Source organism: Pongo abelii, chromosome 10, assembly GCF_028885655.2.
Source record: "Pongo abelii isolate AG06213 chromosome 10, NHGRI_mPonAbe1-v2.0_pri, whole genome shotgun sequence".
NCBI lineage: Eukaryota > Metazoa > Chordata > Mammalia > Primates > Hominidae > Pongo > Pongo abelii.
This window is the reverse complement of record NC_071995.2, coordinates 63891298-63906861: the sequence shown is the minus strand read 5'-3', so window position 1 is coordinate 63906861 and position 15564 is coordinate 63891298. Positions and strand designations below refer to the sequence as shown.

The 15564-nt window shown below is 41.5% G+C and overlaps 1 protein-coding gene across 4 annotated transcripts in view; it reads right to left on the bottom strand.

Annotated features, from left to right (window-relative positions):
* HMGA2 (high mobility group AT-hook 2) overlaps positions 1 to 15564 on the bottom strand; it is a 141270-nt gene that overhangs the window by 38443 nt on the left and 87263 nt on the right. Inside the window, exon 4 of one of the 4 annotated variants that reach the window (XM_054527357.2) lies at positions 6602 to 7077. The exons of 2 other annotated variants lie outside the window; for them this stretch is intronic. In XM_054527357.2, the coding sequence (XP_054383332.1) occupies positions 7036 to 7077 (42 nt within the window). In that variant the 3' untranslated portion in view covers positions 6602 to 7035. One more of the 4 variants, XM_009247990.3, reaches the window with a different exon arrangement.

The following is a 15564-nucleotide window of genomic DNA, read 5'->3' as shown; positions in this document are numbered from 1 at the left end:
CACACACACACACACAGAGATACAGAGAGAGAGAGAGAAAGAGACAGACCAGTAAGCCTTTATTTTCCATGAGGACAGGTATTTGTATTACCTGAGGACAAGAGAAGTTTATATTAATCCAGTAAAGATGTTTGGATAGCCGAAAATACAATTAGCTGTAAGTCAAGGTTCTAGTTTCTAACCCATTTCCTGCTTCTAATAATTAGCTACAAGATCTTGGACAAGTCTCTGGAACTTGCTAGGTTTCCATTTGTCCATCTCAAATGGAGATCACTGTCATAATTTGTGATTTTATAAAACGTAAAGAAGAGTTTGTCCCTGTCTTCCTCAAAACTGAACTAATTACCAATTTTCTATCACACAGCTACTTAAAAGTGAAGAACTGTCTTTTCCAGTGTGGTTTTTATATTTGGCAGCAAAACCAAACATCTAGTGGAGGCAGGATATGGAATCAAAAGGCTCACGTAGCCTTTGTTAAAGCAGCAATTCATCTCTCCAGAAAGTTGTGATCCCTTCCTGGAGCCTGGTATGGCCGTGGATGGTAGCTCACAGGATTAAGTTTCAGAAAATAAGCTTGGTTTTTCTACTATGAAGGGAATAAATTCAGTTCCTACAAGTGTAGCAATTAATGGGCACCCATGGCCATCTTACTATGAGGGGAAAGGGGCCATTTTGTAAAAAAACAATCCAGGGCTGGAACTCAGTTTGAAAATGGTGTTAAGTTGTGCTTTTAAAATGAGTGATAAAACTCCCGTGTGTTGAAAAAAGGCCATGAAACACTGCAACTCCTCCTTGCTTTGCAAAAGAGTAACATCCACGCCATTGACCTAGGAGTCTGCAATGATATACCCTCCTCCCGTTACACTTAAGCGGCAAAAAGACCCCTGATTACTGCATGGTAACAGTGATCAACATGGTCATGCAGAAAAGCACTTTTTTTTCCTTTCCTGGAATGAACAGGGTGCTGCTTCTGGAATTGGAGGCTGCATTTCTGTCACCAAACCTCTCTCAGAGCTGTGTGTGTTGTGAGACAGCTGAATGTCTCACTGAATGTTTCATGTGACAATGAGGGTGTTTCAGAGCTTCCCACTGCTGCCACAACCTTTCCTTTGTGAGCTTCATGGTTAATGAGACTGTAAACCAGCATCCAAATCAGCATCTGCTGATTGAAAGCAGGTTTAAAGGGCAAAAGAAAATGGTAGTGGTTTAATGATTAAACAACTTTTTACTGCTAAACATTTAAGTTGTTTTAATGTCTAAATCAATATACTTGCAGGATGCAAACTGCAATTAGGTGGAAACAGAACTTCACACTCTTGCAGTTAGAGAAAAAATTGCTACTGTCACTTTAAATGTCAAACTTGGGAACTGGCCTTGAAAGCCTCTGCTCTGCCTCCCTCTCCCCACCTCCCAGGCATTAATTCTATAGAGACGAAGTTAAACACTTAATTTGTAAAACGACTGAGGAGTAAATTTCTTGTTCCAAGGTAACCGGAGTAATTGCCAAATGCAGATAAATCTTCCCCCTGAGTAGGAAGCTCCACACTGTTTTGAAAACAATTCCTAGACTTTGCCCCTGTTGAAGCTGATTGAATGCTCAACCACAAGACTCCACTCTTGTTAGCTCTCGCTTACTGCTTTTAGGGGCAGAGTTAACACTTTTCAAAAATCCAAGCTTCCCTAATAAATACAGTGATTTAGTGAAGATTTTGATTGTCTGGGGTTGGCATTCCTGAGGACAGAATAATTTATTTTGCTCTAAGCAGGTGTGTAATGAGAACAGAGGCTATGTTGATAAGAGATCCCTGGGAGCTGGTAATATATTATCTTCTGTAATTTCTTCCAAAAATAGACTTAATGGAAAGAGGATGCATAATATACCCCTTCTCAAAGGAAGCGTTCCCCAATACAACAGAAGCAGTCATTCTAAAAACAGCTTTATGGCTCTGCAGTCAATAGCTCTATTTTCTCCCCTTTCACAACTTCCTTCCTTCTGCTATGTAAGAACTTATGTGAGGGCACACACACATTCACATGTCAGTGCACACAACTGAAAATGCCCCAAGATCCGCATTCTCATTCAAAGATCTGCAAGATTATGGAAAACTTAATGATCGCTTGACATGACTTAACCGCAGTAAGTGATAGTGCTTTTCATTTTATTTCATTTTTTACTCCAACATCATGTACAACCATGAATTAACCTTGCATTTAATTCAGTTCAGGGAGCAATTTCCAAATGCCTACTATGTTTGAAGTGCCGTATTAGACAAAAAGATATACAGGAAACGATGTTCACAAAATATAAGCTGTAAGCAGAACACTTCCCCAAAGATAAAGATGGCACCAAGAGCAGAATCGGAACTCTGGTGTCCAAATTGCTCCTAATTAAACGCCTAAGTTGCAAGTCAGGTTACTTGGTCGGGCTAAGTTCTTGGAACTTAAAATTGTCTAAGATGTTTTCCTTAGCTACTTCATAAACTAGAAGAAGTTCCTCCTGCTCAGGACCACCCAAATGCTTATTAGAAATTGTCCAAAAGTCAATTTGTTTCAAATTTGGGACATGTTTTACCTTGAGCGAACAAAAGATATAAAAGAGTAGTTAGAGTCACACCTGGTGGCAAAAACTTATAACCTAAAATGTAGCATATTACTTTAGAAATTGTAGAAAAGATACTTTTGAGCTACTCAAAATTAATTGAGTTTTTTTATTTATAAAAATATTTTAACAATTCAGAAAGGAATTTCACATTTGAGGAATACCAGGGTTTAATAAAAGACAGTAGATGGAAACTTTTAAGGAGGGTCTGCTTGGAAGCTTCTGGGCATTTTCAAGGGCTGGAAATTAATGGCATTCTTTCTTTATTCTGTTAAATTTTACCTCAGAACATATGGTTTCTTTCTTCTCTGATAGTTTTATTGCCAGCCCCACTCTAGAAATATGACAGAATGGCAGAAGAGGGATGGAAGAAAATAGGAAGACCTGTTCTGAAAGGCTGGGAGAGAGTTGGAAGGCCTCAGGAAGTTGCCAAAGACTTCATAATTCCTTTTTTTGTTTTTTGGAGATGGAGTCTTGCTCTATTGCCAGGCTGGCAGGATCTCGGCTCGCTGCAACCAGTGCCTCCTGGGTTCAAGTGATTCTCCTGTCTCAGCCTCCTGAGTAGCTGGGACTACAGGCACGCGCCACAACGCCCAGCTAATTTTTGTATTTTTAGTAGAGACGGGTTTTCACCATGTTGGCCGGGATGGTCTTGATCTCTTGACCTCAAGCCATCCGCCCGCCTCAGTCTCCCAAAGTGCTGGGATTACAGGCGTGAGCCACCACGCCTGGCCAACTTCATAATTACCGATATTTAGAGTGACTTCAGGGATGTGTGTGTGTGTGTGTGTGTGTGTGTGTGTGTGTGTGTGTGTAGGGAGGTCTGGCGGTAGGCTGAGGCAACACAGAGGCAGAGGACAATTGGTGATTTGTAACCCCACAGCATTTACAAAATTTGAGTCCCTCTTCCATATTCACTTTACAGCCCAGAAATTAATAACATATTTGAGAAGTTGGGACTATCTTCAGATACAGCAAAAAGAACAACGGGATTAGAAGTCAGATGAAGAAATATTAAAATAATTTTATATTCTAAGTTGGTTCATTTTAACTGGGCTTCAATAACATGAAGAAGAGTAGGAAGTGGGTAAAGCTTCCACTGCCCTGAATAAGCCAAGACAAGATGGACCTTCCCTACCCTAAGAGGAATTTAAGTTACTATTAAATAGTATCCTTCCCAAGGTAGGCTGGGGGTGGGGTCAGAGAATGACTTTCCTGGTTTTTTTGTTTGCTTTTTTGTTTTGTTTTGTTTTTTTGAGATGGGGTGTTGCTCTTGTTGCCCAGGCTGGAGTGCAATGGTGCGATCTTGGCTCACTGCAACCTCCACCCCTACAGGTGCAAGCGATTCTCCTACCTCAGCCTCCCAAGTGGCTGGGACTACTGGCATGTGCCATCACACCTGGCTAATTTTGTATTTTTTAGTAGAGACGGGGTTTCTCCACGTCGGTCAGGGTGGTCTTGAACTCCCGACCTCAGATGATCCACTCGCCCCTGTCTCCCACAGTGCTGGGATTACAGGCATGAGCTACCACACCCGGCGAGAATGACTTTCTTAAGGGTGATAAAGTCTGGCATCTCCAATCGGAGCTCTAGAGCTCCCATTTGAAGCCAGAAAATGGCCCTTATGTTGCTGTCCTACCATACTTTTCTAGGTTCCCACAGGGTACAGGAGCCTACAGGAGCTTCCGTTATTCACTAAGTTGTTTGATCCTCGCCTCAAAATATATTTTGTTGGACTGGTCCAGTGCTGTAGCTGGCAAGGGGAGCCCACTACTGTACCAGCTTAGTCCCTGAAAGCCCAGGAACTGACAGTGGTCTGAATGTAACACAGGGAAGCCCCTAGTGGGTGGTGAGTGTTCCTTCATCAAAGAAACATTCCACTTCCTCATTCTCTGCCCTAATCCCCAGTCTTCAGAACATCATTTTATATAAATCATAAAAATGGAGCTGCTCTCCTTTGGGATTGGGAAAGGACCCAGAACCATGTTCTTTTATTTCTTGAGGGATCTTCTTTAAGAATGCCCATAGGGATTTTTTTCTTCTTTTTTTACTTGATTGGGCCCAAGTTTACCAACTAAATTAGCAGGAGGACCATGCTGCCCTTCTTTGGGGCACAACAATTGGTGGGGATGAGCAGCTTCCCCTCGTTTCCAGTTGAAGAAACTAGGGAAATGGTCATGCAATGAAGTTTCCCAAGGTTGGTGTATTAGTCCATTTTCATGCTGCTGATAAAGACATACCCAAGACTGGGAAGAAAAAGGTTTAGTTGGACTTACAGTTCCACATGGCTGGGGAGGCCTCAGAATCATGGTGGTAGGCAAAAGACACTTCTTACATGGTGGCGGCAAGAGAAAATGAGGAAGAGGCAAAGGCGGAAACTCCTGAAAAACCTATCAGATCTCATAAGACTTATTCACTATCATGAGAATAGCACAGGAAAGACCGGCCCCCATGATTCAGTTATCTCCCCTGGGTCCTTCTCACTACACTTGGAAATTCTGAGAGCTACAATTCGAGTTGACATTGGGTGGGGACACAGCCAAACCATATCATTCTGCTCCTGGCCCCTCCAAATCTCATATCTACACATTTCAAAACCAATCATGCCTTCCCAACAGTCCCCCAAAATCTTAACTCATTTCAGCATTAACCCAAAAGTTCACAGTCCAAAGTCTAATCTGTGACAAGGCAAATCCCTTCCGTGTATGAGCCTGTAAAATCAAAAGCAAGCTAGTTACTTCCTAGATACAAGGGGGGTACAGGTATTGGGTAAATACAGCCATTCCAAATGAGAGAAATTGGCCAAAATAAAGGGGATACAGGGCCCATGGAAGTCTGAAATCCTGTGAGGCAGTCACATTTTAAAGCTCCAGAGTTATCTCCTTTGACACCAGGTCTCACATCCAGGTCATACTGATGTAAGAGGTTGGTTCCTATGGTCTTAGGCAGCTCCGCCCTTGTGGCTTTGCTGGGTACAGCCTCCCTCCCAGCTGCTTTCATGGGCTGGTGTTGAGTGTCTGTGGCTTTTCCAGACACATAGTGAAAGCTGTCAGTAGATCTACCATTCTGGGGCCTGGGGGACGGTGACCCTCTTCTCACAACTCCACTAGGCAGTGTCCCAGTTGGGACTCTGTGTGGGGGCTCCGACCCCACATTTCCCTTCCCCGTGGCCCTACCAGAGGTTCTTCACGAGAGCACTTCCCCTGCAGCAAATTTCTGCCTGGGCATCCAGGCGTTTTCATACATCTCCTGAAATCTAGGTGGAGGTTGGCAAACCTCAATTCTTGACTTCCGTACACCCACAGATTCAACACCATGTGGAAGCTGCCAAGGCTTGGGGCTTCCACTCTCCAAAGCCACAGCCCAAGCTGTACGTTGGTTCCTTGCAGCCACAGCTGGAGCTGCTGGGACACAGGGCACCAAGTCCGTAGGCTGCACACAGCATGGAGACCCTGGGCCTGGCCCACAAAACCACTTTTTCTCCTGGATCTCCAGGCCTGTGATGGGACAGGCTGCCGTAAAAGTCTCTGACATCGTCTGGAGACATTTCCCCCATGGTCTTGGGGTTAACATTAGGCTCCTTGCTACTTATGCAAATTTCTGCAGCTGGCTTGAATTTCTCCTCAGAAAATGAGATTTTTTTCTTTTCTATTGCATAGTCAGGCTGCAAATCTTCCAAACTTTTATGCTCTGCTTCCCTTATAAAACTTAATGCCTGCCAGGCACGGTGGCTCACGCCTGTAATCCCAGCACTTTGGGAGGCCAAGGTGGGCGGATCATGAGGTCAGGAGATCGAGACCATCCAGGCTAATGCGGTGAAACCCCGTCTCTACTAAAAATAAAAAAATTAGCCAGGTGTGGTGACGGGCACCTGTAGTCCCAGCTACTTGGCAGGCTGAGGCAGGAGAATGGCGTGAACCCGGGAGGCGGAGCTTGCAGTGAGCTGAGATCCTGCCACTGCACTCCAGCCTGGGCGACAGAGCGAGACTCCGTCTCAAAAAAAAAAACAAAAAAAAACTGAATGCCTTTAACAGTACCCAAGTCACCTCTTGAATGCTTTGCTGCTTAGAAATTTCTTCTGCAAGATACTCTAAATCATCTCTCTCAAGTTCAAAGTTCCACAAATCTCTAGGGCAGTGGCAAAATGCCACCAGTCTCTTTGCTAAAATATAACAAGTCACCTTTGCGCCAGTTCCCAACAAGGTCCTCATCTCCATCTGAGACCACCTCAACCTGGATTTTATTGTCCATATCACTATCAGCACTTTGGGCAAAGCTATTCAACAAGTCTCTAGGAAGTTCCAAACATTCCCACATTTTCCTGTCTTCTTGTGAGCCCTTCAAACTGTTCCAATCTCTGCCTGTTGCCCAGTTCCAAAGTCGCTTCCACATTTTCAGGTATCTTTTCAGCAATGCCCCACTCTCCTGGTACCAATTTACTGTATTAGTCTGTTTTCACGCTGCCGATAAAGACATACCTGAGAGTGGGAAGAAAAAGAGGTTTAATCGGACTTACAGTTCCACATGGCTGGGGAGGCCCCAGAATCATGGCGGGAGGCGAACGGCACTTCTTACATGGCAGTGGCAAGAGAAAATGAGGAAGAAGCAAAAGTGGAAACCCCTGATAAACCCATCAGATCCTGTGAGACTTATTCACTATCATGAGAATAGCATGGGAAAGACTGGCCCCCATGATTCAGTTACCTCCCACTGAGTCCCTCACACAACACATGGGAATTCTGGGAGATACAATTCGAGTTGACATTTGGGTGGGGACACAGGCAAACCATATCAGTTGGTAATAGGAGAATTGCATCTAAAATATGCATTCTAAACAAATCTACATGTTCCTTGTCTTTTTCTCTTTTTTTTCTAGATTTTCTATTATATTTTAGTAGGTGCTGGATGTTTTTGAGGACTTGGCAAGCCCCCAGATTCACAGTCTCTAAACTTAAGAATCCAGGAAATAGTTCACTCAGGTTTGGAGATTTCTCCTGAAACTGTATTACTATCTAGAGGCAAGCGTTTCCTGTGCACATCCTCAGACCGCAAGTTAACTCCTTTTCCAGCTTCTACCCAGGACTCATCTGTCACTTCATGGCTATTTTCACAAAGAACTCCCCCACCACTAAAAAATGGTTTTGTTTCTTTAAAAGAGTTACTATGTAAACTCAAATTAGGAAACAAACAAGTCATATTGGGACTACCAGCTATGTATTGGCTCACTTCATCCACAACTAAATGATTTTCTCCCAAACATCAGCTTCCCGGAGCCAGAATTCAACTTTGTGCACAAGAAAAGTGACAAATTACTAAATGTCATGGACTTCAGAGTCCATCTTTCGTCATTAAAAACTGGTTGCCTGAGGCCCAAGGTGTTCTTTGTAAGAAGCTTTGAATCCTTTGTGGATTGAGGAAAAGCAGGATAATATTCAATAAGCCATAAATAAACGGCAAATCTGAACACCATCTGGTGAAAAGATTTGTTATATGATTCATATACCTATTCTGCCACCTATTTGATTCCACTGCATGTCCTTCAGTGGTATTGATGGATTCACAGACATTGTAATTCTTATCAATTTAATGGCAAGTAATAGAACATGCTATATCTTCCCACGTGGTTCTCTTTATCTGTCTTCCAGAGTGAGAAAATGGCAGATTTGCATAAATGTTTAAGAATTATTGGATTAGCCTTTGAAATAACATTACATGAATTTAACATTTTTCTTAAATTCTTATTTCATTGGCAAAAATCTGCCCTGGCATCACCTGCACTTACTACTAAGGCATCTCCTAGGTTGCCAGCTTACTCGTTCTTGCTTCTCAAGTTTGGGATTAATCGTCTATAGGTACCTGCTTTCTGCAATCTTGCTCAAGGCTCCTCTGCATTCACCCACTGTTATGAAAATCAGGCAAGAGCAGAATAGGAAAGTGGGTCAGCATATATTTAGTTTTCCAATGGGATCACTAACATTTTTTTTTAAAGTAGATATTTTGCTTAATTTACTTTTGCTTTCTTTTGAGCCCAGAGCTCATGGACTACTACTGTATTTTCATTAGTGATACGGTTTTATGTATCATTTAACAAGTACACCAAAATGCCAAATGTATATGTTAGGGTGAGTAATAAAGACTTGTTTCTCAGGGCGCCAGTCCATATTTTTTATAGTGCTTTCTGTCTTCCATTTTCAGGACTTAGAAAGTCTATGCTGCGCAATGTTCCCAAAGGGATGTGGCTGTAAAATGTGTGAGGTCTGATAAATGTTCTTATCTGATGTTTGCCCATCTTCTGTGGGAAAATTCTATCAGATGAAACAAGACTGTCTAGACCTCCCTTTTCTTTTTCATCCTGCTGAGAGATTTATCAGAACCGTACCCCTTCCCTCCTACAGAAACGTTTTTTTACATCTCAAGGTGCTTTGAGTCACCTTGAGTGACTCAAATTGTAGTCAGCCCACTGGTATCTCCAGCTCTACAACATCATTCACCTCACTCCTAAAAATAGGAAATACTGCCAGGAAATGGATGCAAACAATTCTTACATATTTAATAAAATAAGTAACATTGTTACCTTTTCTAGCTATTTCTCTGTTGCCCTTATAGGAGCATCTGTTGTAGAGCATTATAAAGTTACATACAGATGTCATCCATAGGACTATTTTCAGACTCTCCAGCCTCCTGAAATTTGTCAACACCATTCATCTTGATCTTTACCAAAATCTGAGTTTTGTTTCTTTTCTTAAAAGTTTGAGAAAAGTGCATTCAGGTGTTTTTAAAGCATAAGAAGGTGAAAATTACATTTTTGATGTTTTCAAGGCCATTTTTCTTATTTATGTCATCACTGCATACAAAGTGGCTGAAAATAAAAAAGTTGAAATTTTCCAAGCATTCAGCATAAAAAAACTTACAGATTAACTATAGAACTATTTCCCAGTTTCAAAATTAATTAAACACCACCACCAAGTTTTCTCACCAGCCCTGCTTACATTTCCCATGTGTACATCTCCCCTTTCTAACCAAGCTCCACTTCTCTTTATAAGTCCTTTCATCACAAAATCAAAGGAACATGTGATTTCCCTCCAGAACGACACTATCTTTAGTTCATCTGCAAATGCTGACAGGTACTCTTACGAAAATGAAACCAAAAAGAGGTAAAGGAAGAGACAGAGAAGCATATTTCAAATCATTTCGACCCATTTCTTCATTTTGCTAAGATTAGGAAGGACATTTTGTGGAGCTAACTCAAAAGGCCATTTCACAAGCACTTCACAAGGGCATTTCACAAGAGGGTCTTTGAGAGACAGGGCTTTGAGTAAATTACTTAGAAAATCCAAGTTTAAAAGCCTCCTCTGAGTGAAGAATGGATGTTTTAGTTTGACTTATCAAAACTGGATGTTTTCACTGACTAAATTTCTAGATAATTCTTCACTTTTAGAAATTACTGAAAACCTGCTTTCTTTCTCTCCACCTGTTATCAAGTATAAAGTAAATGCTTGTAGAATTGTATTAGGTACTAAAGAGATACACAATAGTAGTTCTTGTCTTTGCTAAGAAACTTAAAGTTTCATCACAGAGACAAGATGAATGTCAAAGAAACAACTAGAGATACAAGCAAAGTAAGGGCCAAACCCACAGATCTAGGGCTCCATAACTGCACACTCCAGGAAACCCCAGCCTTTTTCAGTTCTTACTGCTCTTTCCTTCCCCCTTCCGTTTCTTCCTTGTCCTTCTTTTTCTCAATTCCTTTTCTCCCTTCTGCCTGTTTTATGTGTTTGGCCTGTCAGTGATGCTCACAGGCACTGTTGAGTACTCTGCTTTATGAAAACGCCCATGTTTCTATATCTGCTTACTTGCTTGATTCAGTCATTCACTCATTCCCTCCCTCATTCGTTAAACCAACACTATCTTATAAAGCTCTGTGCTAGAGATCATGGAGGAAACAATCCAGACCAGACCCAGATTCGGCCCTGGTTTCACCTCTCTGCAGTCCTAGCTTTTGTCATTTGCTTTTATGGAAGCTGTCAAACACAATGGCTTCTTACTTAACTTCTTAGTGGCTCCCCCATTCCAGGGATCTGTGCTGCCTTCTCAACATTCTCACGGCCTCAGTGGCACGGACCTTAGGCCCTGGGACTCCTCAGATATTTCTGTCTGCTTTTTCTTCCTTCTTTTAACTTCTCCCCCTCCCTCCATGCATTACCACTTAGTGCCCCTGGGGTTCAGCCAGGGGCTCCTAGCTCATCTTTTCTTTCTCTACTTATTCCCTTAGTGCAGCCATAAGGATTCAATTACCACCTATACTCAGATGAGCCCTAGATCCCCATCTTCAGCCCTGACTCCTCTTCCTCTTTTCAGTCCCTTATTTCTCAATGTCTACAAAATATATAGGCTAGACATTTCATTGCCATCTAAAACAAACATGTCAAAACCAGATTTTATTCTCTCTCCACCCAAAGTTGCCTCTGCGGGCTACCTCATGTAAGCGGCCCAAGTGCCGTTGCCCCAGCTGCCAAAGTCTACCTTCACCAGCTTCCTCTTTCTATTTATTGTCCCCTTTTCCCTGCATCCTTCCCTCAATTCTTCTACTAAGCCCTAGTAACTCTTTCTCTCTATTATTTTCCCAGACCCAAGCCTTCAAGGCTATTTCCATAGCCAAAGAACTCTTCTGGATATTAACTATCTCAAAGTCAAAAAACATATATTCATACACTCAAAAAAGTAGTAAACAGGAAAAGCTTTTTGGGGCATCCTGCACATCCTAAGACGGATCGGGAATAGTTCCTGTCACGTGTTTTCTAGTAATTTAAAGAGAATTAAAAAAATGCTTCAAGCTGGAGTTATATGCGTATTGTTTAAGCTATTCTATTTACTTAATAGTTGTTTTTATATTATGTTCCCAGGGAGGTACTGGCCTAGCAGACACATTAGAAATAAATTCGGAAAAATGCAGACAAGATAAATGTAACAATGGAATTGCAAGCATATCCATCAAAAGACCTATCTGCAGTCCAGTACATCATGCTGTCAGGAAATTTTGCCTCTGGCTTATCTTCAAGTTTTCCACTTCTTAATCTTCATCCCTTTTTACACATTTTTTATATTAAAGTATTCTTCTACCTCCTTGAGATGAATGTAAGAATACCTATCAGTTACTGAACATGGAACCAGCTGCCTCAGACTTGCAGCTTCATTGATCACCAGAACCAATTTTCCTGAGCCCTGGAAAATGTAGTGGTCCACTGCACTCCCTTACTGTTCTATGGAGGACTTGTCCAAAGTTGTGGGCCTAGTATAAAAGGATCTTCTTTTCCGGCAAGGATGACAGCACGGTACTCCTCTTAGAACGACTGGACTCTCACTTCCTAGGAAAGTTATTAGTGTGTAGATTATTTAAGACTGATGGTCACCCATTCCCTCTTTCCCTCCAGTACCCTGGGTTAGGTCATTTGGATGCTCAGTTAAGTCATCTCTAGAGGCGTGGTAGAGAAGAGGGGGAAGCAACGTTAATATGAATTAACTATCTTGATTTTGTCAATGTGCTATTACTAAGAATCTGTTAATACAATGTGGAAATTTTTAGCAAAATCTATTTGGGTTAATACCCAAATGTCCAAAATTTAAACCCAAAGAGTAACTCCACAAAAAAAAAAAAAAAAAAGTAAGTCAAGGTAGGTATTCAAAGGTGCATCCAAAGAAATAGCTGGAAGTGGTAGAAGTCATGGCAGTTCATCTGAAGCTGGGAATGAAATGTTACTGACAAACTGCACAGAGGATAAAAGATACAGGAAAATACCAATGGAATGAGAAAGGAAAGTCATGTGATATTACATGGCACTGAAGAGACAGAGACAGTGAATACTTTTTAAGCATCTGTTTTATGAAATCAAACCACACCATAGCCACACTGTGATTTCTGCAAAAAGGTGGATCCCTGTACGAGAGTAACTGGAGTTCAGCCCACCCTCTACTCTCTAAGCTGTCCCCCCAGGCATGGCTCTGCATGTGCCTAGAGTGAGTACTTTTTTCAAATTCGCACAAGGGTGCCATATGGGGTAGCAGTGAAACTGCATCTTGGGATGCAGACTTCAGGTGGAAACATAAGAAAGAATAACCCAGTGTTTTGAAATGATCTGAAAGACACCTGATAGGTTTCTGTATTGGAGAAAGCCACACGTAAGGCTCATAGATGTAACGGACAATTCCTCAAGGTGAAAATAAGGTGAAGAGCTATCCTGGACTCCTCCAATGACAATTCAGTGACTCCTTTTGATACTGTTTCCCAGAGATGTTTTCTTCTTGGAGATGGTTCTTGGTAGTAGATTGTCCTGTGGATATGACATCAGGACGGGGCATATGGCATGAATACCTCAGAAGAGATCTAGTGATGGAACACTAATAGACACTTTTTAGACCAGGCGTGATGGCTTATGCCTGTATTCCCAGCACTTTGAGAGGCCAAGGTGGGTGGCTCACCTGAGGTCAGGAGTTCGAGACCAGCCTGGCCAACATGGTGAAACCCCGCCTCTACTAAAAATACAAAAATTAGCTGGGTGTGGTGGTGGGTGCCTGTAATCCCAGCTACTCAGGAGCCTGAGGCAGGAGAATTGCTTGAACCTGGGAGGTGGAGGTTGCAATGAGCCGAGATTGCGCCATTGCACTCCAGCCTGGGCAACAAAAACAAGACTCCGTCTCAAAAACAACAACGATAACAACAACAAACAACCAAAACATTTTTTAAAAAGCATGTTGCAGGGGGATGAATAAAGACAATTATTTCAAATTCTCAACATTGGGTTCAACCCTAGGCTCCATAAGTGCCAGGAAATAGTGACCTGATGTAGAGGAGAGTATAACGAAAGGGAAGAGGAAGGGTAACCAACACTTCTTAGGGCACTGATGACACATCAGGAACACTACACACATCAGCTGTGATGGGGACCCTGTGAGACAGGTCCCATGAACCCCACCTGACAGATGAGGGAACTTACGTTCAGAGAAGTCATGAGCTCTGAGTGGGGTCAAACAGCTAGTGAGTAACATGGCCCAGATTCAAATCTAGGTCTAACTACAAAGTCCATATTCTTTCAATTACACCCTGCTACTTATTAAAAGGCTGAATAATACGCCTTATGAGAAAAAGTTAAAGGAAGTTCTATAACTCATGCTTGATAAAAAAAGACTGAAAAATGATATAATGTTTTTGAAGTACTGTCTAGGAAGGACTAACCTAAAGGATGGTAACCAGCTGTTTTGAAATGGGCTCTGAAGAAATAAGAATAGGAAATGGGCTTCAACTGCAACAAGAAGGCAAGTTTCCTTACCAGAAGGATTGCACTTATTGGACTCAGTGACTGAGGAAGATTGTGGGATCTTCTTCCTGTGCAGAAGTCAAGATGACTGACCCCGGAGAAAAGCGGAGAAGTGAAGTTTGTTTAAAATGGGGAAGACCACTGAAGGAGTTGACCAGAGAAAAGGAAGGAGAGGCAAACTGCCACAGAATGGTACAAAATGGCAGAAGGAAAAAATAGCACAAAATGGCAGAAGGAATGGAGGAACAGAAGAACTGTTGTATGGAGAACTACACAGAAAACAAGAGACTCATGTTTATAAGTAATTAATTAAAACCTTTTTGTTTTAATAACGTCTAGTGTAACTGTGCTTGTGAAGCAAATTCCTATCACATCTCCTCTGAAGGTATTTTCAAACAATATAGATTTTTTATCTGAATGGAAGAATTTAAGAGTGGTCCTGCCTCAGAGCAGGGACACAGAAGTGCTAAAGGACTGCTTTGAGAGTTTTTGTCATCCCTAAAACAGCTTCTTTTTTAACTTTATATTTATATAGATGAATAATGTTCTCATTTTAGAAACTAAAATGCCCCATTCAGCATGATCATCCTATGACAATCCACATTTTAGACTTGTGAAAACTGTGGGCCAGAGAGGAAGAGGGACTCATCCAGTAAATAGCTGATGGAGCTACGGCTTGACATTAAATCCAGGAATAGATTCCAAATCCAGGATTCTTTCCAGAATCAAAACCTATGCTTTCAAACACATTCTGAGGGTTGGCTCTCTGTGAACAACACCTCCTCAGGTTGTTCCTTTAACTTCAATGTGAATCACTTATAACTGCTAAATAAAACTGATAATTCAGCGTGAACAGGACAATGAAAAGGACCCAAGTATCTAGGACTCCCCTGCCACTCTACAGATTGGAGGAAATGAGTTTCAGAAGGGTTCTAGACAGAGCAGGAAGCAAGGTCTAGAAGCTTTTGTTCTTTATTTTGCTGAGGCCCACTATGAAGAGTGCTCCCAGGGGACATTCTTTCTTTCATTTGTATATTCATTCATTTATTTAAATTTAAAATACATGAGGTCACACTTTTTGGCCTATTATTGCAGCACTGAAAATTTTTAAAGCTGTGCACTTAATGGAGAAATAAATGACAGAATATAAAAATATATCAAGTTCACTTTAACGTAAAAAATTTGATTAGCTTACAAAAATAATATGCATAAATTTAAAAATTTAATATTTATCATTTACTGAAGAATCATTCTGTGAAGTATGGTAAGGGTTGCAAACTATTGGGTGTTTGGGGATTGTAAAGAGAACATAAACAGAAAGACTAGTGGAAAGATACAGTTAATACGGTATCTAAATCAGGGATCACCTGAAGCTCTGACACTAGAACTTCCATACAATGTATTATCTATAAGTGTAGATATGGCCAGATCCATAGAGAGTAGACTTTTAGTATAGAGATGCCACTATCATAGTTTCATTTCTGTTTGGCCATGCTTGTAACATAATTTTTAGAATGGAATTGTTAATAAACATACAGTTAAATGTGGTGAACTCCACATCTTGGAGATTCAACAATACTGACCATTTACCATGGTAAGTTCTTATTTCTACATGGATGCCCTGGCTGGGTGTGTGCATAAGGGGCACTTAGA